The following is a 21,331-nucleotide window of genomic DNA, read 5'->3' on the forward strand; positions in this document are numbered from 1 at the left end:
TACGTTTTGTCACCACTCCTGTCCCCCTTGTCATCCCTTTTTTCATTCGATCCTCTCAGCCACTCTATGATAACAACAGTAATAAGAGTAGCTGCCGTTTATAGGGGCTTTCTATCTGATGCTCGGCCTACAGACCTTTCCATTTAATCCCCGGGAGAGCCCTATGGGAAAGGGCTGATTATCCCTGCTTCACAGACGAGAAACTGAGGCCCAGAGAGGCTCAAGGTCACACAAGAGGCAAGTGGCAGAGCTGGATTCAAACCCAGACCAGCGGGTGCCCCCGGGCACACATGTTGCCCTGCGGTCCCAGGGGCTCGTACAACTGCCGCCCTTCAAGATGGGAAGAGAGGTGACTCCCTCGCTTTTTGGCAGAGGGGGGTTCACAGTCAAGGCTGCCTGAGCCCCTGCTCAGGCTCATTCTCCAGCTTGGTAAGGTCACTTCCCTTTGCAGCACTGCTCAGAGCAAGACCCCTATGCCTTCCCCCAGGAGGAAGGAGGGAGTCACTGGACGCCAGCCACAGGAAGGACCCTAAGGAGGAAGTGCGAGCCAGGGGTTTTCAGACACTTTCAGCCATAGAACCCCCTTTTGAAGTGCTTTGTGACCCAGAAGCTTATTTAAAACAAATAAAAATGGAGCTGCCCTCCCTCTCCTCCACGATACACCCCTGAGCCTCCTACCGCATCCCCAGGTGGGACAAGGAGGCACCGGAGGGTTGATCTGGAGCCTTGTCTAAGGTCCCAGCGATTCCACCTAGGAGCCAGGCCTCCCCACACCTGCTCTGGGCTAAGACGGGCTTGGGAAGGGAGAAGGTCCAAGGGGTATGTGAGGCCCAGCTGCCACCACTTACCGGCTGTCCAACACCCCTGGTCGCTTGTCCCACCTCTGCCGCTGCTCCAGGGTAGAGAGGAGCGTCCCGGACAAAGGACTCCCGCACCAGCCCTGGTGTCGGTGTCACCTTAGCAGGTGCCCGGCTTCCTGCAATGGAAACCCAGGAAGTGTGCTGGATGAGAACACACGCCCTTTGTCTGCCAGCTCAGAGGCCCTGCTCCCGTCCTCCTGTCCTGCCAGGCTCGAGCAGCTTTCTGCCAAGCCCCTGAGCAAGGGGGCTCAGTCTTCTATTAGGGTCGTGGCAGCTGAGACTCTGGGTGGCAGGGAAGGGGTGGGAGACAGGGGCAAGGTCCAGGGCAGTGGGGACATTTGCTGCTGTCCAGTGTGCTGGGGAACACGGCACCTACTGTGTCCTCGGCTGGCTTGCGGGATCTTAGTTCCCCGACCAGGGATTGAACCCCAGGCCCTGGCAGTCAGTGAAAGCGCTGAGTCCTAACCACTGGACCGCCAGGGAACTCCCAACAAAAATGAACATAATTACCAGCAGTGATGTGTGCTATAAAGGAACGAGCAAGGGGCTGAGACAGAATAAGGGGTGTGGGTGGGGCTAGGGCAGGCCTCTCTGGGAGGATATGAAGAGGAACCAGCCACAAGAGGAATAGGGGAGGGCATTCCAGGGAGAGGAAGGCAGTAGGGAAAACATGGGCTTTGAGGTCAGACTTAGGCTTAACTCCTAACGCCCTGGTGCTGGCTGTGACCTTGGACAAGTTCCTTCCCTCTCGGAGGCTCTGTTTCCTCACCTGTAACATGGGGCAGCTGGACTGATTGCCCTCGAATGAAGACATGAATGCTCCCCTTCGCAGAGCTGCTGGGGACAGAGGCAGGGAAAGGGCGCACTAGGGCCTGGTCCAGAGTTGGTGCCCCACCAGTGGTGGCGCTGGCTGTTCCCACATCACTCTCACCTGGTTTCTAGAGCTCTCTGCTCACAGGGTCCCTTTGCTCTGCAGCTAGATCCAAGAAAAGTGACAAGCCTGGGGAGAGTGGCATGGAGGTGTCCTCCCCTCTGTGATTTTTCTTCTGAGGCTCCCTGAGCTGCAGCCCCCAGGGAGCCAGTGACCCCAAGGTGGGGAAGCATCCGTTGGTCCAATTGCCTTTCCCCTGGACAGGCTCCACCTGGGCCAGGTCAGAGCAGAAGTGTCAGTCCTAGCCTAGGGGTGCCCACGTGTGAAGCTGAAATCATACACCAGGGTTGGGGTCTAATGCTTGGCAAACAGCCTCAGAAACCCCCCTGGGCCTCCCTGTCCTGGTTCTGCTCCTCTCCCTCCCTCCATCGTCCCCTCTGCCTGCTCGAAGTCAGGTCAGTTCAACACTTGTTTCCTGAGCACCTACTGTGCTAGGGGCTGGGCAGGGGTGCAGCAGTGCAGGGAAGTGGGGGCTCCCACAAACTGTAGCAGGGGCAGGTTGCAGGGGGAGGGGGGCAAGCACAGATATGAGTAACAGCAGTATCTGTGAGTGACTGCAGCTCTGTCACATGCCAGCCTGTTACCTTGGGCAAGTCACTTCTCTCTGAGCCTCAGTTTCCTCTCATGAACCTGGGATAGCAGAACCTCCCTGTGGCTTTGTGAGGATTTGTTGGAATGAATGTGGATGAATTTTCCTGGCGCTTAGTAGGTGTTCAGGTGAGTTGCTTTCCTCTTGCCATGATATAGAGGACAGAGGTTTTGGGATATTATAGTGAGATGGACAAAAGTGCTGAAGGGAAGGAAGACTTGGTTCTGCTGGAGAATCCAAGGGACATCGTGGTTCCTGTCGGTTAGCGTCACTTTCTTGGATTCTGGTAACAGCACCCAATTTCTCTTTGGGGAAGCTCACTCCTACTCTCAATGCCTGGCTGGAACTATGTAGAAAGAGGCAGTATTTTTCCAGGGTGACAGGATGCAAGCTTGGCACCATTTATGCCAACACTTGGACCAAGACAGACGACAGCAGGGCAAAGATGATAGAGAAGGAGACCCAAATCTATAATGGGCTTCCCTGGTGGTGCAATGGTTAAGAATCCGCCTGCCAATACAGAGGACACAGATTCAAGCCCTGGTTCGGGAAGATCCCACATGCTGCGGAGCAACTAAGCCTGTGCGCCACAACAGCTGAGCCTGCGCTGTAGAGCCTGCGAGCCACAACTACTGAGCCCGCGTGCCACAATTACTGAAGCCTGCACGCCTAGAGCCCGTGCTCTGCAATGAGAGAAGCCACTGCAATGAGAAGTCCACACACCGCAACGAAGCGTAGCCTCCGCTCGCCGCAACTAGAGAAAGCCTGCGCACAGCAATGAAGACCCAATGCAGCCAAAAATAAATAAATGAAATAAATAAATTTACTTTTTAAAAAAAGGAGAGATAACTGACTACATCACTTAGGCTGCTGGATCCAGCCGTGCTTGAAGTCCTACCTCTGGATCTCTGGAGCCAATGCATTCTCTTTTTCCTTCATTTTTCTTCAACCAGTTAAAACTATTTCTGTGGCTTAAAGCAAAGTCATGAGGAATATTGGTGAGACTCCATGGGTCTGGATCATCTCTTCCTCCAAACTCTGCACCACTGTCACCACTTTTGAGAAGCCTGCTCTGATTACTCCAGGTGTCAGGACTCATGTCAATCCTATGGATTCATTTCAAGGCTGCTGGGTTGAACCAATATGCTTTACCCACCAAACTGGGAGCAGGGCTGTGTCTTATTATTCTCCATGTCTCCAGCACCCAGCACAGTGCTTGGCACATAGTAGGGTCTCAGTAATTCTGATGAAATGCAGGAGTAAGAGTAGGGGGTCTTAAGTAGCTGCATATGCAAATCATATGAGAAGTAGTAAAGGGTAGTGAGCCGTTAAGAAGCCTGGGTTTTGGAGTCAGACCCACTTGAATTTGGATGTTGGCTCCCCCACTTATTAGCTCTGTGACCTTGGGCAAGTCACTTAATTTCTCTGAACCTTGAGTGTGCTCTGGGAAGATAGAGAAAAGAACAATCAACTCCTTACAAGGTCGTCCTGAAGGCTGGGGGAAAATAATGCAAGAAAAATACGGAGCTCAGGCTTACAATTCCTCACGCAGCTCTTTGCAAATAAAATGTAAACATGCTTCTTCTTCCTCTACCCGGGGAGCAGTCTGGTGGACAAAACGGGGAGGCGGGAGACCTCTTCATTCTCTTGCTTCGCTGAGATCTGTTCCTGCTTCTGCCGCCTGAGCCGGTGCCTCCTTCCCAGTCCCTCTTACTCAGCGTGTTCACTGACCCTTCACACCAGAAGGGCTTGGCCGAGACTGAGTTGCAGTCCCTTGTGGGGAGGGGGCGATGCGGAGGGCCCTAGAGGCCACAGTCAGGCTCTGGTCTAAGTGCCCTATGTCCATCATCCTGTTCAGTCCTCTCAACAAGTGGGGAAACTGAGGCACAGAGAGAGTAACTTGCTCAGGGTCATCTCCGTTAGGAAGCTTCTTTCAAGCCCATGTAGTCTAGCTCCAAGCCCTTTTACTAAACAGGCCAAGCGTGTAGGGAAATGTTCAAAAACCAAGTAGGGAGTAACCAAGCCACAGTTATAGCCACATGGAGTTCCCCACTCTCAGGCCCCAAGCCTGTGTCCACTTGGGCCAGGCAGGGCCCAGCCTCTAGACCTGGCCGTGACAACAACCTCTGGCTCTTAATCCCCTCCCGGTCCAGTGTCCTGAGCTGGCTCTGGCTGGACCCCCTGGTTCCCACAGCCCCCCCTCAACTAAGCACACCTGCACAGCCTTCACGATGAGGGGCGGGACGTGTGGGGTGGCCATGGCAGGGCGTGAGTCTCAGTAAGCTGGAAAGGCCCGTCCTTGACCCAGGCCTTGAAGGTCAGAGCCCCTTCTGTGGACAGAGGAAAGGAAGTCCTGGCATCACTCACTTGGGAGGGTCCCTGAGCCTGCCCCAAGCCCTCAGCTGCTTGCCAGGGGCAGAGCCCCGTTCCCCCACCGAACCCAGGCCCCTCCTTGAGCTCCCGCTTCACTGCGAGCCTCCACCCCTGGCAGCATCTATCCAACACCTCACTGCTCTCTGGCACTGAGGACCCCCATCCCTGAGACGCCTCCTTGCTGAAGTGTAATTTGGCCTATACCCTGCCAGGGCCCCTCGCCGGCCTCCCCGCTTCTCTCTTCCGCAGAGGTGGGCTTACTGTGAAGTTAATGAAACTTATGCTCAGGCCTCTCACTTGCACGGCCCCTGTGAGGACTGGGGGTCTCTGGAAGTAATGAAGTGTTGTAGGAGGGAGGGGCAGCCAGGTTACACTCAGGAAACATTTCTCTCTAAGTGTTCCCAGCAAACTGCCCACAGAGATGTCAGAAGAAGGACCCAAATCTCCAGGGTTTCAGCATCTCGTCCTGCCTTTCTTTCCCATTCTCAATCAATATTCACTTTCATATGAATTTTGTATGCTTTTTTCTAAAGGGGACCCTTTCTTTTTTTTTTTTGGCTGCACCATGCGGCATGTGGGATCTTAGTTCCCTGACCAGTGATCAAATCTGCGCCCCCTGCCTTGGAAGTGCGGAGTCCTAACCATTGGACCGCCAGGGAAGTCCCTAAAGGAGGCCCTTAAAATTGGACTCGCCCTGCTCTTACTCCTTGCGATCCACTCTCCAAGCCGGCCAGGCCATCTCGCTAAAGCAGCACGTGATCATCACACGCCCCGACACCCCTTCTGTGGCTCCCGCTGCTCTTGGGGAAAATGCGAAACCCCTCCCCTGTCCTGGCGATCTGGCCCCAGCCCACTTCCGTGACAGCATCTCCCACCACTGTGCCCGTTGCCTCCTGGGCTCCAGCCACACTGACCCAACCCCTCCTCCATCCCTCAGGCCACTCAGGAGCCTTGAGACCTGCCTGGGCTTCACCACCACCCCATGTCCTGGGAACTCCCCCTCAACCTTCAGGATTGGTTTCTGCAGCTCTTTGTCAGCGAGGTCTCTCTGAACTCCAGACCACATCACACACCTCACAACACCTGGACCCTCCACTGATGCTGACCACACATGCTTGAGGTAACCCTGCTCCGACCCTGGAGGCCCTCATCTCATTCACCCAGTTGCTCAGGTCCCAAATCAAAGAGTTCCCAGGATTCCTCTCTTCCTCTCAAGCCCACATCTAATTGACCAGGAAATCTTATCAATCTCTCAAAACAGAATCCAACCACCCTGGCCACCTCCACAGCCACCACCCTGGTCCAAGCCCCCGTGCTCTCATCTGGGTTGTTTCAAATGCTTTCAAACTGGTTTACTGTTTCTACACTGTCTATTCTAAAAACAGCAAGGAGAGGAATCCTTTAAAAATGTAAAAGTCAGGGCTTCCCTGCTGGCGCAATGGTTGAGAGTCCGCCTGCCAATGCAGGGGACACGGGTTCGTGCCCCGGTCTGGGAAGATCCCACATGCCGCGGAGCAGCTGGGCCCCTGATCCATGGCCACTGAGCCTGCGCATCCGGAGCCTGTGCTCCGCAACGGGAGAGACCACAGCAGTGAGAGGCCCGCGCACCGCAAAAAAAATAAATAAAATAAAAAATAAAAACGTAAAAGTGAGATTATGTCACCTCCATGTGCAAACCCTCCACTAGCTGCCCATCACAGGGGAATAAATTCCTAATGCTGGCTGTGGCCCTGAGCAATCTGGTCCCTGCCCACCTCTGTGACCTCATTCCCACCACTCCATCCTCTCTGTGAGACTCCAGCCATGCTAAATTTCCTGCTGTTCCTGGATTCTCCCAGCTTGTTCCCCGCTCAGGGCCTTTACCGGTGCCGTTCTCTCAGCCTGGGGTGTTCTTCCCTCAGCTTTCCGCTTGGCCTGCTCCTGCAGTCCATTCAGGTCTCCTCAAAGAAGCCTTCTGTGGAAGGCAGCTTCTAAAACGGCCCCCTGAGAACCCCCACCCTCTGCCATGCCCTTGTGTAATCCCTTTCTCTAAAGGGTGGGCTAGACCCAGCGACTTGCTTCTAACCAATAGAATACAGCAAAAGAGTGGGATGTCGCTTTTAACACGGGGTTACAAAGACGGTGACTTCTGTCCTGCTCATCTTCTGTCTGTCTCCCTGACTTGCATCACAGAGGGAAGCTGGCTGCCATGTCGTGGGCTGCCCTATGGAGAGGCCCACGTGGCAAGGAACTGAGGGAGACCCTGGCCAATAGCCAGAGAGGAACTGAGCCCCTCGGTCCACTAGCCCGTGATAGACTGAATCCTGCCGACAGCAACGTGAGTCAGACTGGAAGTGGAGCCTGCTCCAGTCGAGCCTTCGGATGACATCACAGCCTTGGGTGACACCTTGACTGTGGCCTGTGAGACTCTGAGCCAGAAGACCCAGCCAAGCTGCACCTGGATTCCCAACCCCCAGAAAAAGCGAGACGATAAGTGTCTGTTGCTTTACGCTGCTGTTTCAGGGTCATTTGCTACATAGCTGTAGATAACAAATACACCCTCCTTCACCCCTGTCACTCTATCCCCATGCCCAACTTTTTTTTTTTTTTTCCCAGCACCAGTCGTTACTTGTGCCTCTTGCTCATCCTCAGTGTTTGCCCCAGAGCCTCACCCCATGCAGATGTTCAGCGATAGGGGAAGGAATGCAGGACATCAAGAGGGACAATGCCATAGCTCAGAAAACCCACAGGTGCGGGGGCTCAGGAGGGAGGAGGAAGGCTCACCCCAATCCCAGGTGCTCCGGAGGTACCACTCCCTCTCAGCAGGGACTGGGGCTCGGGTTTCCCACCTCTTCAGAAGGATGTTGTTTCAGGCCCAGGATCTGGGATCTCATGGTCCGTGGCAGAACAAGTTCAGCTTCATGCCCCTGTTGCAGACCGTACCTTTTCGATTTCCTCTACCCTCTGGACTTCAGGCCTAGTTCTCTTTGTTTGGTAGGGCTCACTAGAGTGATCTAATTTTTATACCCTTGTCAGATTTTTCACAAAAATAATTTAATAGATAAGAAAAGAATACTATTCCAGCCCACGTGGCCCAATTTTTGTTTGGAAAACAGTCCCTGTGCCCATAAAAAGGAAAGGACTGCCAAGTCCAATCTCCTCCCAGCCCTGTCCCCACCGGGTCCCGGGCTGTGTGGGGTGCTGGGAGGCCAGGGAACCTTCCAGCAAAAACATCAGGCCCGAGTTGGAACCCAGTGTCAAGTCTGGCTCTGGCAAGGGGCTGGCCTTGTGCTCACCTAACTGAGCCATTTCCTCCTAGACTGGGGCAAGTTTCCTGCCCAGAGGGAACCAAGCACACACCCAGGCAGAGGGGGGCTGGGTTCTGTATTGGGGGAGGGGCATCCACAGACACTTCCCCCACCTCAGTTACTCTGGGGCTGAAAGGCGCCTCCTGGGGGTGGGATGGAGAGCAGGGGATCAGAAGTTGGGCTCGAACTGTCTGTTGGTGGCCATTCCTGGAGGAATGAGCTGAAACCGCCCCGTCCGGCCTTGGGGCCAGCCTGTCCCTGTATCTCAGGTGCACCCAGGGTGGGGAGTGGAATCTTAGGCCAGACTCTGTCTGCTCCAAAGCAGTAGACTTCGGGTGACCACGGTGGGCTTTGCTGAGAAGTGGGACCCATTAGAGCCTGGAATCCTCAAAGAACCTTCTCTAGGTCCCACCTCCTCCCTGCTGCCTCCCCTGCCTCTCCCAGACAACCTGACCCTCACAACCCCTTTGGAAGCCCCCTGGCTGGCAGTCTCCTTTGCTCTATGGGGTCCCTCCTGGGAAAGGGCCTCTGAGTTGGGGCCCTCAATCCCCATGGACACAAACTACCTCGTGGGCTGGGTGCCTGGGCCAGGAGAACATGGGTGTGGGTAGAGCCTCAGGCTAACCTGGACAGAAGGTGGTGGGAACAACATTCCAGAACCTACCAGGAATGGACCTGCCATATTTTTTACGCCCACCTCTGTTAGTTTCCCTGGCCCCAATTCTTCAACAAGAAGTGGGGAGCAGGGAACATGCACGGCACTTGAACTCTGCGGGTCAGGCTACCTGATTCAAATCCTGTCTTGCCACTAACTAGCTGTGTGTCCTTGAGCAAGTTACTTAGTCTCTCTGAGCCTCGGTTTCTGAATCTAAAAAGGGATAAGAGTACCTGCCTCTTGGGGCTGACGTTAAAATGAAATGAGATAATAAAAATGCTCAGCGCAGTGCCCAACACATGGTAGTTGTTCTTCTGACAGGCTCAGAGAGGGGCAGAGGCCTACCCAAGGCCACACAGCAGGTAAGCAGGGGAGCTGGTACCCAACCTTTTTCCATATACTCTGTGGCCTTCATGAGCTGGGCCCTGCAGGGGATACAAGGCTGAACAGGGCTGAGGCGGGAAGGATCCTCGTGTCAGGGTCAGAGGCTGGGGACCAAGGGCACCAATAGAGGCCTAGGCATCATACTCGCTCCAGTTGTTTCTTAGCCTAGGATGGGACATCCACCCAAGAAGCAGGTGAGTCCCAGACCACGTGCCCATCCACGCCACTGCATCCCGGTCATGTCCTCAGCCACAACGATATTAAATTCCTGAACCCCAGGGACCCAGCTGGCCCATATCCCAGGAGCCTGCCTCAGTCAGAGAGCTCTGTGGCCTTAGAAAAGCCTCTTCACCTCTCTGTGTCTTCACGATTCTGAGACAAATCTGAGAGAATCACCTTTACTGTTTGTGGACAGGGCAAGGGAGGTTGGTAAAGGAGGAAGCCATTCTGAGGATACAATCTCTCCCCACCCCACAACGCTCCGGGAAGGCAGGACTGAGGGGCTGTATCCATTGCCCACCCTGAGAAAAAGAGGGTTAACCCAGGAGCCTCCATGCGTCCCCACCCTCTGAGGGGCCCAGCCCCAAATCCTCTCCTCCCTCCCGGGGGCCCCCAGTGCTCCAGGTGGGGGGCAGCCCTGCCGTTCTGCCGCCAGGCAGTATCCTGGGGTCAAGGCCTCCAGGTGAGCCCGGGCGGCTCTGAGAGACTCCGGGTCCTTGCTGAGGCAAGTCAGGAGGGGGCCGTCCCCTGCGGCTGGGCAGGCGCCGAGGGCCGGGGCTGGCTTGGAGCTGACGCGGAAGGCCTCTGGGATGGAAAATCCTGAGGGCAGGCAGGGAGGAAGGGATGGAGGGTGCCACTCAGTTCCCCCATCCCGCAGGGGAGCCTCAGCCTCCCGATTTTCAGGACCTTCCTCCCGTTCGGGGTCTTCTGGGGCACTGGATAGGGTGGGGGGCGCCCGCCGCGTTCCTAGTGACCCTGGCTACCGAGGGGTCAAAAGTTAACCCCAGGTAGGAGAGGGGATTTCAGCTGTCTCCGACCCCCACCCCAAGGGAGGTCACCCGGCTCTTCTGAAAACTTGTCGAGGCTCCCAGGGCTGTCTGGAGTGGGGCTTCAGTGTCTGGGGCACGTTCAGGGAGGGGGTGCCCACCTGTATCTGGCAAAGATCAAACAGGGTGCGGGTGTCCAGCAGGCACCAGAACTCGCCCAGCAGGGAAGTGAAGATGCCCACGAGGTCCAGCCAGCGGCCCACGGTCAGCAGCAGCAGAAAGAGGCCGCACATGCGTACCAGCACCGTCTGGACCTGGCTCTGCAGGCCGGGATGCTGCTGCCGCTCCTCTGCAGAGACACGGTCCCTGTCACCGTCCGCCTGTCTGCCTGCCCTGAGGTCCAGCCGAGTCGGTTGTCTGGAACCCCCAGCTCCCCCCGCCGCTCCCCTCAGCGCGTGCCTTCCCCTCCCCAGGCAGCCCGGCTCCCTTCCTTCTCACCCCACACCCACTCCCAGCAACTACAGGGGTGCTTCTTCCTCCCAGGCCTCACTGCCCACCCCCAGTCTCCCCCTGCAGTCAGGACAGGAGGTGTCCTGACTTCTCTTTCCTGCACTCCCTCGTCCGGTCCATCAGGAAGCCCTATGAGCTCTTTCTACCAAGTAGATCTGGGTCCCAGCGCCCTTCATCTCTCACAGCAGGCTCCTCGCTGGGCTCCTGTCTCCTGATCTTGACCCTACAACTCAGCACGTACTCAGCAGCCGGTAGCCTTCCCAACACACTAACGAGGTGAAATCACTCCCCTGCTTGCAATCCTCCCAGGGCTTCCCACTGCATTTGGAATAAACTCCAAACTCCTCACCTTGGGAGGTCCTGCCCCACGTGACCGGAGTCCCCTCTCCGACCTCAACTCATCCCTGACTTGGTCCCCCTTGCTCTCTAGCCCCAGTGATCCAAGTTTTCACCAAGCATGCTAGATTCCTTCCCACCACAGGGCCTTTGTACCTGCTGTTCTGCCTGCCTGACTGCCCTTCCTTGTCCTGACTCTTCCATCCCATCCCTACCCTGCAGCCAGGTGGCTCCTCCTAGAGCCCAGATCTGATCAGGTCACTTTCCCCTGCTTAAAACCCTGCAATGGGGCTTCCCTGGTGGCGCAGTGGTTGAGGGTCCGCCTGCCGATGCAGGGGACACGGGTTCGTGTCCCGGTCCGGGAAGATCACACATGCCGTGGAGCGGCTGGGCCTGTGAGCCATGGCCGCTGAGCCTGCGCGTCCGGAGCCTGTGCTCCGCAACAGGAGAGACCACAACAGTGAGAGGCCTGCGTACCGCAAAAAAGTAAAAAATAAAAAAATAAAATAAAATAAATAAAAAAAACCCTGCAATGGCTTCTCATCACACTGCCTTGCCAGGATGATGACAGCTCTCCATCAGGCCCCTGCCTCATCTGCTCCACTTGCCTCCGCGACAGCACTCCGTTTTCACGCCTTGTCTCACTTCTGGGCTTTGGCATTTATGGTTCCCTCTGCCAGGATCTCCTTTGCTCCCTCGTCTCTCCCAGGGGCTCCTGCTTATCCTTCAAGGCGCAATTCAAGTACCGTGTCTCCAGGCTCCCCCTGCACGCTGCACCCTTATCTGAGCTGCCCCACTGCGTGGCCCCTGCTAGCAGGCTGGGTGCCCTGGGATGGCAGGGGCAGGGTCTGAGTGTCGTCGGCCTCCCCAGGGCCTAGCACAGCGCTGGGCCTGGGTCAGACGGTGGGATGTGAGTGTCGAGTGAATGAACTGCCACCCGCGACCCTCACCCTGCATGTAGATGACCAGCAGGGTGTAGCAGATGGTGAGCGGCATCCAGAAACGCACAGCCTCCGAGGTGGTCAGGAAGTCCCGGTTGAGGAGGGTCACAGCTGCCAGGTTGCCCACTGCAAAGGTCACGGCCAGGGCACGGCCCAGCAGCCGGGGGAGGCTGCAAGCGCCAGCCAGCAGGCCCAGGCAGACCCCACAGTAGCGCTGGCTACTGTGCAGCTCGTAGAGCTGGCAGACGTGGCGGCGGAGGCGCCGGGTGCCCGAGCGGAGCAGCGCGGCCAGTCCCAGGCCCAGCAGCAGGTTCAGCGTGCGGTGCGGGGCGCCCTCCTGCAGGAAGCTCAGGCTGCAGGTCAGCCCGCAGCCCAGCGAGTACTGGCACAGTAGGTACAGCTGCAGCCTCTCGGTGCCCCGGGTGCCCTGGGCGGGGGAGGGAGCAGAGAGGGGCCACGATTGTGTGCGCTCAGCCCACTCCTCACCGCGCGGGGACCCAGAGGGTGTCAAGGTACAGGTGGTCCACTCTGTGGGGGGCCGTTCCCGAAGAGGGAATATTGCCTTCAGGTCAAGCCCTACTGGAATCATTTCTTTCAGCTTAATTTCAGTCATGATTATTACTTGGGACCTATCTGCTTGCTGAAGGGTGGTGGCTCAAAGCCTTCGAGGCCTGGGTTCAAAGCCCGACTCTACTTCTTGCTGGTTTTTGGCCACAGATAAGCCACGCGGCATCTCTGAACCTTAGTTTCCCATGTGTGAGATCGGGATCACAGCAGACCTTTATCCCCTGTGGTTCTGAGGATGAGATGATGCACTCAAAGCATATAGCACCGTGCCTGGCTCACGGGAAGCTCTCGACATCCGGGAGCTGCTGTGTTATCTTCTTGGACTGGGGTGGTGTCCACTCTGAGTGGAGACTCGGCTTTGGCGATGACAACCGGGCCCAGTTTCCTGTATTTGGGGGTGAAAACTAGGGCCCAGGGCCGGGCAGTCCTCACCCACCACCTGCCTGTGGTCTTACCTTGTCCAGGGAAAGCAGCATGGAGACAGCCCGGAGGGAGAACTCGAGCACCACAAGGGCGGCCACCCGGACCTGCACGACAGTCAGGATCAGGGCCAGCCCTGCCAGGTGCACGGTCTCCAGCGAGGCCCACTGGGCCCGCAGCCGTTCCTTTTCAAGCCGCCGCTCCGGGTCACTGTGGAGGTAGAGGGGGCACGGGCAGAGGAGCAGAACCACCAGCCTCGTCCCTGGAGGGGGTAACGGTGCCCCCAGCCACACCCTGGGGGTTAAGGACGGGTGGTCTCTCCCTCCCAGTCCTGCCCTCGGAGGAGGCCAGAGTCGCATGCAGTGTGGGCTCCAGGGGGCTGGGAGGGGGCCGGGGAGGCGGGCACTCACTTGGTACAGCCCACGAAGAAGTAGACCTTCAGGAGGTTGTTCAGGACGGAGACTCCGCAGGCCCCGACGAGGCCTGACGGGGTTAGTAGGGAGGGTAGGCAGCTTGGTAGGGTTAGAGGAGGGGGCGGTGGGAGACGCACGTGGGTGGGGTTCGTCTTGCGCCGGGCTGGTGCCCCGGAGCGGGTGGGGCTGAGGGGGGTGGGGGAGGGGCTCACCTTGCAGGAGGGCGTCGAGGAGGCCGGAGCCCCACTCAACGGAGGGGAGGCTGGGGAGCCAGAAGGGGAGGGACAGCAGGGAGAACATGGCCGCCAGGATCCAGCCCCAGCCTCCGGCCTGGTCTGCGCCAGAGACACCGCAACGTCACCACCACCGGGCAAAGGTGGTGGAGGCGAGGGGAGGGGCTGGGAGGGGTCAAAAGCCCAGGCGAGGGGAAGGGAGGGAAGGGGAGGGGAGGAGAGCCAGGGCCTTAAACCTTTGGGCTGCTGGGTTAAGACCGCTGCCCAGGGTCTCCCCATTTGGGCAGCATGGGGTGGGGGGCATCTCTGGGTGGGCTGGTCTCTGTCCTGCTTTTCTCAGGACAGAGACCAACCCACCCCTGGGCCTTTGCCACCCATCCCTTCCTGAAGCCCCAGGCCTCGCCTCTTCTGCCCTCCCCCAGCCTCCAGTCTGGGTCCCGCCCTCAGCCCAAGGTCTGGAAGGGGGGCTTCGATCTCCCCACAGCCTGAGGTCAGGCTCTGCTCTCTCAGCCCAAGGTCTGGAAGGGGGCGTCTCTCCCGCCACAGCCCGGGGCTGGGATCCAGCTCTGGGCCCTCCCCTCCTACGCCGTAGGGCAGCCCTCCTTGACGATCCTCTCCGTGTCCACTAGGTGGCAGGCCTCACTTGGCCGACGGGGCGGGGCTGGCTCGCCCCAGTTCTTTTGGATCCTCCTTTCTCAGACCGAGGAGAGCGAGCCAAGGGCGTGGGTTCGGGGGTCGGGAGACTGAGGCTGCCAGCAGAGGGGAGTCGTTGAAGTAGACAAAATAGAAAACTTTATTGGTTTGGAGTGTGCAGTAGGGCTGCCCCGGGGAGCAGCTCTTTGCAGACATGGGGTGTGGCAGGGAAGGTAGTTCAGGCTGCTTGACCTCTCCGCCAGTCCTGCCCCTTCAGGGACTCAGCATCCACTTCTGTAGCACAAAGGTCGGTGCAGGCCTTAGGAACACGCCCATGGTGGGAGGGTGGCTGCAGCGTGGGGAGAGAGCCTGGGATGAGGTCGCCCAGCTCTACTACCTTGGGCAGGTCACTTCCTTTCCCGGGACCTGAGTCTGCCCACCTGAACAATGGGCACCATCAAGCGCTACCTTCCAGGACTGTCGTGAGAATCTGTGCAAATGTCCACAGTGCTGGGCACCTAGGGGACCCTCAGTAAAAGCCCTCAGTTGATGCGCTGAATTGTGTCCCCTCCCTCTCCCCAGATTCATATATTGAAGTTCTAACCTCAGAATGTGACTCTTTGGAGACAGGGTCCTAAAGAAAGCAATTCTCAAAGGAAGTATTGATGAGTAAGTTAACATGAGGTCATTAAGGGTGGATCCTAATCCAATATGACTGGTGTCCTTATAAGAAGGGACTAGGACACAGACACACAGAGGGAAGACCATGTGGGGACATGGAGAAGACGGCCATCTGCAAGCCAAGAAGAGAGGCCTCACAGGAAACCAACCCTGCCGACACCTTGATCAGACATCTGGCCTCCAGAATTATGAGAAAGTAACGTTCTTTTGTTTAAGCCGCCTAGTCTGAGGTCCTCTATGATGGCGGCCCTGGCAGTCTAGCACAGACGATGATATTACGGCCTCACGGTGCTCCCCAGGGCCTCCCCACATGTATAGTGATCCCTCAGGGGCACCCCAGCACCCACGGTCCTGGCTCTTGCCAAGGGCACAGGTCTGGGCTGGGCAGAGCTGGGTTCTCTGCCCCTTCAAAGCTGTGTGGCTTTGGTCAAAGCACTTCACCTTTCAGAGCCCCCGCTTCCGAATCAGTAACAGAGCATTTTACCGTCTCGTACTGTGTGAGGACTAAGCGATCTGGCACACGTAAGTGGCCCAGCTCATGGTAATGTTCACAGCCTGAAGCAGTTATTATAACAATGGGATAAGGTTACCCAGGACAGAGAGGGAAGAGAAACTTTCTGGAGAACAGAGTGTGTGGTGATTCAAGGCGGATCCGTTTTGGCCCTGGGTGGGCCATGGGGCTGGGTTGACCACAGCTGTCTACACTCTCCCCGAACCTGCGGCAGGGCCTGGGCCTGGGCGGGCTCCTGGACGGCCATTCCCAGGTGGAGCAGGCCGTCGCTTCCTGCCAAGGGCACGGCTGTGTCAGGGTGAAGGACGCCGCCTAGCTGCCCTGGTGCTGGGCCCGCCCGGCCAGTTTCCGGAGCTCATCCCAGAAGAGCATGCTGAGGATGGTGTGGGGACCCAGGCGCAGGTAGGTGGGGCCCAGACCCTTGTAGAGCGCCAGGGGGCCCTCCTGCCGCCAGATCTTCACCAGGCAGTCAGCGAGGCCGCCATACAGCCGGCCCTGGGGACAGACACAGGGCAGACATCACTACAGGTGTCATGGGGCCCTGGCTGGCACAATGGGGTGTGTCTGTGTGTATGGGCTTCTGTGGCACATCAGAAAGGGCACACCCCCAAGCTCGGCAAATCACATAATAGTAACCCTTCGGGCTGTGAAAGTTAAAAAAGGGCCTCTTCCTCCAGGCAGCCACAGCCCCAGGCCAGGCGCTCAGCTTGGTTAGTGGCACGCGGGTGGATTTCACCGCTAACTCAGCCCGTGGAGGGCACCTCTGTGTTCGGCACACCTTGCACCAGTGTACGTGATGGCCCCTGTGCACCTGTGAGGCTGGGGGGTCAGGACTCGATTCCAGTTCAGGCTCCCCCACCTACCGGCTGTGTGACCTCAGGCAAGTCACTTGATCTCTCTGAGCCTCAGTCTTCTCATCAGGAGAACGAAAGTTGTTGTGAGGACAGAATAGAATCCAGGTGTGAAAATGCTTAGTACGTGCTTGGGACATAGGTGTTCAGCAAACAAGCCGAATTAATGTGTGTGTGTGTGTGTGTATGGCACACTTCTCCGTGTCTCTGGCTGTGTGTGTGTGTGTTGGGGGATGCTGTCCAGCTCCCACGCCCTCCCCCACTCTGTCCCCTGCTCACCCTGCCCGCTCCGTCCACAGGCTGATTGTACAGCCGCGTGCTGACCACGTCGAAGGGGGTCATGACTGTGACCACAGCTACGCTGCTGATCATGCCCCCGGCCAGGGCCACCAGCCAGCTGTCCTCTGGGAGCCACTGTGGGGACATACAGGCTGCTGAGCCCTGCGGTGCCCTCCCCCCTCCCCCACGTGGTGCCCACCCCATCCTCTCAGCGCCTCGGGGCTGGAAGAGCTAGGGAAAGGGGGGCAGATGAGGCCCCTCCGGCCACTCCCCCCCCCGCCCCCCGCCGCCCTGAGCTCCTTTACAGCTGGAGGGTTCACTGCGGACTCTCCACTCTTGCTGGACCCGAGGGCCAGAATCACGGCCCTGAGGGCAGAGTCAGGGCCCTCGGCTTTCTTAAGGGGCCTGTCACCACCCCCTGGGCTTCCCTGCGTGGGATCCAGCTGGAGATGTGGAGGCGCGATAAGGGGCGCGGGTGTCCCCCGCTCCTTACCTGTTGCTCCTGCACCCAGGCCTTGGCGGAGGCGAAGGTGGCCAGCTGAGCAGCTGAGCCGACCATGACCCGGGGCACGGCCCCACCCACACCCTGCCACAGCCCCGCCAGGCCCCGCTGCCGCCAGATGGTCCCCAAGGCATCCAGGACGTTCTGCAGGGAGAGGGCACAGGGTCACCGGGCGGCCCCTGCCCGCCCAGGGGCCCATCCAGCCCACCCAGCCGGGGAAGCCCCGGGGAGTGACGGTCCCCACCTGGTGAGGGTGCTGGTGTCCCACAGCCATCGCGGCCACCGTCTGGGCCTGCAGCTGCGTTTTGACCTGTGAGAGCAGGGGTGACACAGGGCCTGGGGCTGGAACCTTAGAAGACCCTGGACGAGCTGTGCGTGTTGAGGGCACCCGTCCCCGGGCCCTGACACCCAGACCTCCCTGAGCCCACACCTGCAGCTTTGGGTGTGTGTGTGTGTGTGGAATAGGGTTGGAGGTGAGGCTCTGGAGTCGGCTTGGGTCTGCATCTGGTTGTGACCTGGGACAAGTTACTTAACCTTCTCTCCGCCTGTCTGCTCACCCTTGGAAGGCTGCTCTGGGGACCAAGAGAGATGATGACTGTAGCATCCAGGCTAGGATGTGGGGCCCTCTCTCGATGGAAGCTTTATGCTTAATTTGCACAGGGCATGCAGGAAGACAAGTGACCACGTGGCCCTGAGCTAGCACACCTCTTGCCACCCTCTGCCCCGTCCCCCAGCTCAGGACCAGTGGGGCGGGGGCCCCAGGGGAGCAAGGTTCAGGGCGAGGCCCTGGTGCCCTGGACCAAGGGGCAGATTCCAGGCCTGGGCAGGGATGTCCAGGGGAGCAGCCCCACCCCATCTGCTCCACGGAGGCCAGCCCAGGAGGCTGCAGAGCCCCCATGGGAGCTGGGTCCCAGGGTGGGAGCAGATGGAGACAAGGCACTCACCAGGTAAGCAGGGCTCCCCACGAAGGCTCCCAGTGCCCCTGCCACAGCGCCCGCGACCACGGTGCCACCCGGCTGCTGGGCGAGCCCGGCCTGGCATGCCAGGCTGTAGCAGTAGAAGCGGACGCCGTTCATGAGGCCCTGGTAGAGGAGGCCGGCAGCCAGCCCCTTCTGCAGGCCGCACAGCCCATCTGCACGGGCCACAGCGACGACGGAGGCCACAAAGCCCCGGTAGTGCCGAGGATAGGTGCCCCGGGCCTGCAGCTCCCCCTGCAGCTGCAGCCGCGTCTTCACCACCTCCAGGGGGTTGGTGAAGACACAGGCCAGGCAACAGGCCGAGGCGCCCAGCACCAGGTCCACAGCTGGAGCCACCGTCTCCTTGGCCTCCGGGCCAGGGGCCGGCTGTGCCCGTGTCAGGGGCATGGGCACGGGCCCTGGGGTGGCGGTGCTTAGGCTGTCTTCACTCCCACAGGGCCACAGGGCTGGGGATCGAGGGAGCCTGGGGCCATGTCCGGAGGGCAGAAGTCCGGGTCAGAGAGGCCGGCGCTGCCAGGCGGCCTGCTCTATCTCAGGAGTCCACCTACTCTGCTCCTTCCTGGGAGCCTGGGACACGCCCCCGCCGGCTCTGGACCAATCCCGGCTTCCTACGTCCCCCACACCTCCCTGCCGGGGAGGGCCTGGACCCTGGGATCTCGGGGAAAGGTCACCTGGGCCCCAAGGGAGACACGGGGGTGTGGGGGGGGTGTGGGGGGTGTGGGGCAGAAAGTGCCAATCAGCCAAGACACCTCCTCCTGACCCTCTGGTCCTCCAGCCTTCCCTCTGGCCCTGGGCAAAGGGCTGGTGCCGCTGCCCTCCCTCGGGCTGGCCCAGTCCCGCCGTAGCTCAGGGCCCTGGGCAAGAGGCAGATGCTTGGGAGGCTCCTCTCAGCACCTCAGCAACGCCCCCCCCCCGCCCCGCCCCCCTGCCGCTGTGTGCCATCCCCTTTCCCGGCCTCAGTCTTCCAGTCTGGCTCCCACGGTCTGTGGTCCCGCTACCAGTGAGAGCAGAGGGCTCCGGAGTCGTGTGGAACTGATCTGGAATCCCAGGAGCTGCTATTATGTGTGCCCTGGGCCAGTCAGTTCCTTTCTCTGCGCTTCGGTCTCTCCATCTGTAAGATGGGGATACGGATGCCCACTGGAGGTTCTTTGGAGGATTACAGATGTGTGAAGAACGCCGAGCACAGTGCTTCCCTCAGTAATAGGCGGCCCACATCCCCCCCTGCCTGGGGGCCCTGGGTGGGTAGGAGATGGAAAAATAAGGGCCACTGTATCTCAAGGAGTGACCTTGCAGCTTTGGTCGCTCACCTGGTAAGGACTTGCCCCCTAGTCCTGCCTCTCCTCTTGGTGGGAGCTGCTCCTGGGCTGTGGTTCTCTGGAGCAGAGGCCCAGGCATGGGAATGGACCTTTGTGCCTGATGAAGAGGGACCTCCCAGCCCTGGGCACTACTGTCAGGTGCCAGGCTGCTCAGGTCGGGGGCCGGCACCACCTTGCCCACCTCGGCCTCGGCCCCATGGTACCTCTCTCCTGCCAGGGCCACCCTGCATCACCCAAGTCCCAATCAGAACCAGAGGCAGGGCCGCCCTGCCCAGAACCCCACCTCTGTGGCCTCCACACCTGCTTCTTCCAGGTGTCCACCCCTTTCCTCCCAGCTGTGAGGCCCTGGAGGCCGCAGTGCTGAGGGGCTTGAGGGCTGCAGAGCTCCTCCTAGGCCTGGCAGGCTGGGCACCCTCCGGCCAGCCCCGGGGTAGCAGCTCAACAAGAGGTCTTGGGGACAGCCTGGATTCTCCCGGGTTGATCCCGAGTGGCCGGCACTCAGCCCCCAGAGCTGGGGGAGGCAGGACAGGCAGGAGTGCCCTGCCCTGGCAGTGTAGCCACGGCCTGGGACTCGAGCTGGTGGCTGCCCTCCCCTGGCCACTGCAGGAAACAGGAAGGAGGGCAAAGGTCCGGCCAAGAAGCTCCCAGGGCCCGAACTCCTCCACACAGTGAGTGCTGGGGGGCAGCCGCCAGTGATCTGGATCCCGGTGTGGGCACAGAGCATCTGACGGAAGAGCATTTGTGGAATGAATGAGGAACGAAGGGCCGAGTGGCCTGAGAGGAGGTGCCGAAGATCCCTCACCTCCACCATGGTCAAAAAGGGCCAGTGACGAGTCTTGGCAATATAACATGTCTATTTTATTTTAAAAAACAAAACCCAGGCCACCTGACCCCTTCCCCCAGAGGGCCCTCTTGGGAAGGACCTGGCTCCAGCCAGGCAGGGGACACAGGCTGGTGGGCTTTGCTCCTCTCCAAGCCCTCCTCCCTCCCCTTTGCTCCTGGCAAAAAGGAGATGGCCTGATCCCTGGGTCCTACAGGCACTGCCAGGTTTGGAGGAGGGGAGGTAGGGGGCCGTGGACATGCAGGGCCTCCTGGTAGCCAGGGAGGGCCATCCCGGCCCCCTGCAACCCCCCGGGCCCTGGAAGGCAGGGAGCAGTGTGCTTGGGGATGGAGCTAGTGAGGAGAAGACATGCACTGAGACCGCGGTGTTCCAGCTTCCCTCCCAGCCGGGTGAATGTTCAAACATGAACAGGGATGGCCGGGCACTCAGAGCCCCCAGGGCGGCCTAAGCCTCTGCCCGGGCCCCTGACCCAGGGGAGGAAGAGGGGCTCCTGCCCTCTGAGTCCTGCTCCCCTCGTGGAGTGAGGCGGTGGCCCCGGGGAAGGGGGCCGTGCATCTGCAGAGCCCATAGGGCTCGGACCCTCTGCCCCCAGCACTTCCCAGTTGCCACCTGCCGGGCAGGAGGCCCAGGGTGCTGAGCACCCGTTTTGGATCCCTGGGAAGGAGACCGTGTCTCAAGCCTCAGTCGGTGGTTCTGCTGCCCGGGAACGAGGGTGGGAGCCTGGCCCCGGCAGCCGCTCGCGTGCCTCCCTCTCCGGCCCCTCCAGGACGCCAACCAGCTCCGCCTCAGCACCAGGGGTCCCGGAAGGCTCTGCCCCGGCACAGGCTGTCGCTCCGCTGCCAGGCGCTGTGGATGAGGCTCAGGGCGTCCTCGAACTTCTTGTTGGAGGCTTCCTGGATGGCCTTACGGGGGAGGTCCACCTGTGTGGGGCGTGCAGGGAAACTGAGGGCTGTACCGAGAGCCCCCAGGGAGCCGAGGGGCCGTGGGGTTCCCCCGCACCAGGTGTAACCTTGCCCTGGAACTACATCCACGCTGCTGAGATCTCCTGCTCCTCAAGGAGGGGCTCAGGCCGACGGGGTGCGGCTCCCTGAGCCGCCTCCTTCCAGGGAAGGCCCCGGTTCTCGGAGGAGGGGGCTGGGGGTGGGGCCGGGAGGCGGGCCGTGGAACTCCGCCCAGGGCTGGTCCGGAGCTTCCGCGGAGCAGCCCAGCACGCGCTCAGACTGCGATCTGTCCAGGCATTCGATGAGGCCCTCTC

General features: G+C 59.5%; 3 protein-coding genes across 7 annotated transcripts in view; all 3 read right to left on the reverse strand.

Annotated features, from left to right (window-relative positions):
• Nucleotides 1–9,113: 9,113 nt before the first annotated feature.
• On the reverse strand, nt 9,114–13,956 carry TMEM82 (transmembrane protein 82). Its single transcript, XM_022598466.2, has 6 exons — nt 13,465–13,956; nt 13,250–13,322; nt 12,875–13,049; nt 11,862–12,279; nt 10,227–10,414; nt 9,114–9,898 (listed from the first exon to the last, which is right to left on the reverse strand). Exons 1-6 carry the CDS (start codon nt 13,550–13,552, stop codon nt 9,809–9,811), a joined length of 1,032 nt encoding a protein of 343 aa, XP_022454174.1. The 5' UTR covers nt 13,553–13,956; the 3' UTR covers nt 9,114–9,808.
• A 160-nt stretch (nt 13,957–14,116) lies between these two features.
• SLC25A34 (solute carrier family 25 member 34) lies at nt 14,117–18,529 on the reverse strand. The gene is made up of 5 exons (XM_022598475.3): nt 17,887–18,529; nt 17,187–17,252; nt 16,934–17,086; nt 16,441–16,575; nt 14,117–15,805 (listed from the first exon to the last, which is right to left on the reverse strand). The coding sequence occupies exons 1-5, from the start codon at nt 18,304–18,306 to the stop codon at nt 15,623–15,625; spliced, it is 957 nt and encodes a 318-aa protein (XP_022454183.1). The 5' UTR covers nt 18,307–18,529; the 3' UTR covers nt 14,117–15,622.
• Nucleotides 18,530–20,071: 1,542 nt separating this feature from the next.
• PLEKHM2 (pleckstrin homology and RUN domain containing M2) overlaps nt 20,072–21,331 on the reverse strand; it is a 37,420-nt gene continuing 36,160 nt past the window's right edge. For all 5 annotated transcript variants that reach the window (XM_089900664.1, XM_022598382.3, XM_022598381.3 and 2 more), the window contains one exon: nt 20,072–20,996. In XM_089900664.1, the coding sequence (XP_089756790.1) occupies nt 20,862–20,996 (135 nt within the window). In that variant the 3' untranslated portion in view covers nt 20,072–20,861. The remainder of the gene's footprint in view (nt 20,997–21,331) is intronic.

The sequence above is a fragment of the Delphinapterus leucas genome, chromosome 1 (genome assembly GCF_059928025.1).
Source record: "Delphinapterus leucas isolate spDelLeu-1000000601 "Yukka" chromosome 1, BTC_Dleu_Yukka2, whole genome shotgun sequence".
NCBI lineage: Eukaryota > Metazoa > Chordata > Mammalia > Artiodactyla > Monodontidae > Delphinapterus > Delphinapterus leucas.

Coding starts and splice junctions, on each gene's coding strand:
- SLC25A34 (XM_022598475.3), bottom strand. CDS start 18,306: ATGCCCCTGACACGGGCACAGCCGGCCCCTGGCCCGGAGGCCAAGGAG. Junction 17,087..17,186: donor GACACCAGCACCCTCACCAG/GTGGGGACCGTC, acceptor CTCTCCCTGCAG/AACGTCCTGGATGCCTTGGG. Junction 15,806..16,440: donor CTGTGGACGGAGCGGGCAGG/GTGAGCAGGGGA, acceptor GTCTGTCCCCAG/GGCCGGCTGTATGGCGGCCT.
- TMEM82 (XM_022598466.2), bottom strand. CDS start 13,552: ATGTTCTCCCTGCTGTCCCTCCCCTTCTGGCTCCCCAGCCTCCCCTCC. Junction 10,415..11,861: donor GCTGGTCATCTACATGCAGG/GTGAGGGTCGCG, acceptor GTGTCTCTGCAG/AGGAGCGGCAGCAGCATCCC. Junction 9,899..10,226: donor TTGATCTTTGCCAGATACAG/GTGGGCACCCCC, acceptor GCCTGCCCTCAG/GATTTTCCATCCCAGAGGCC.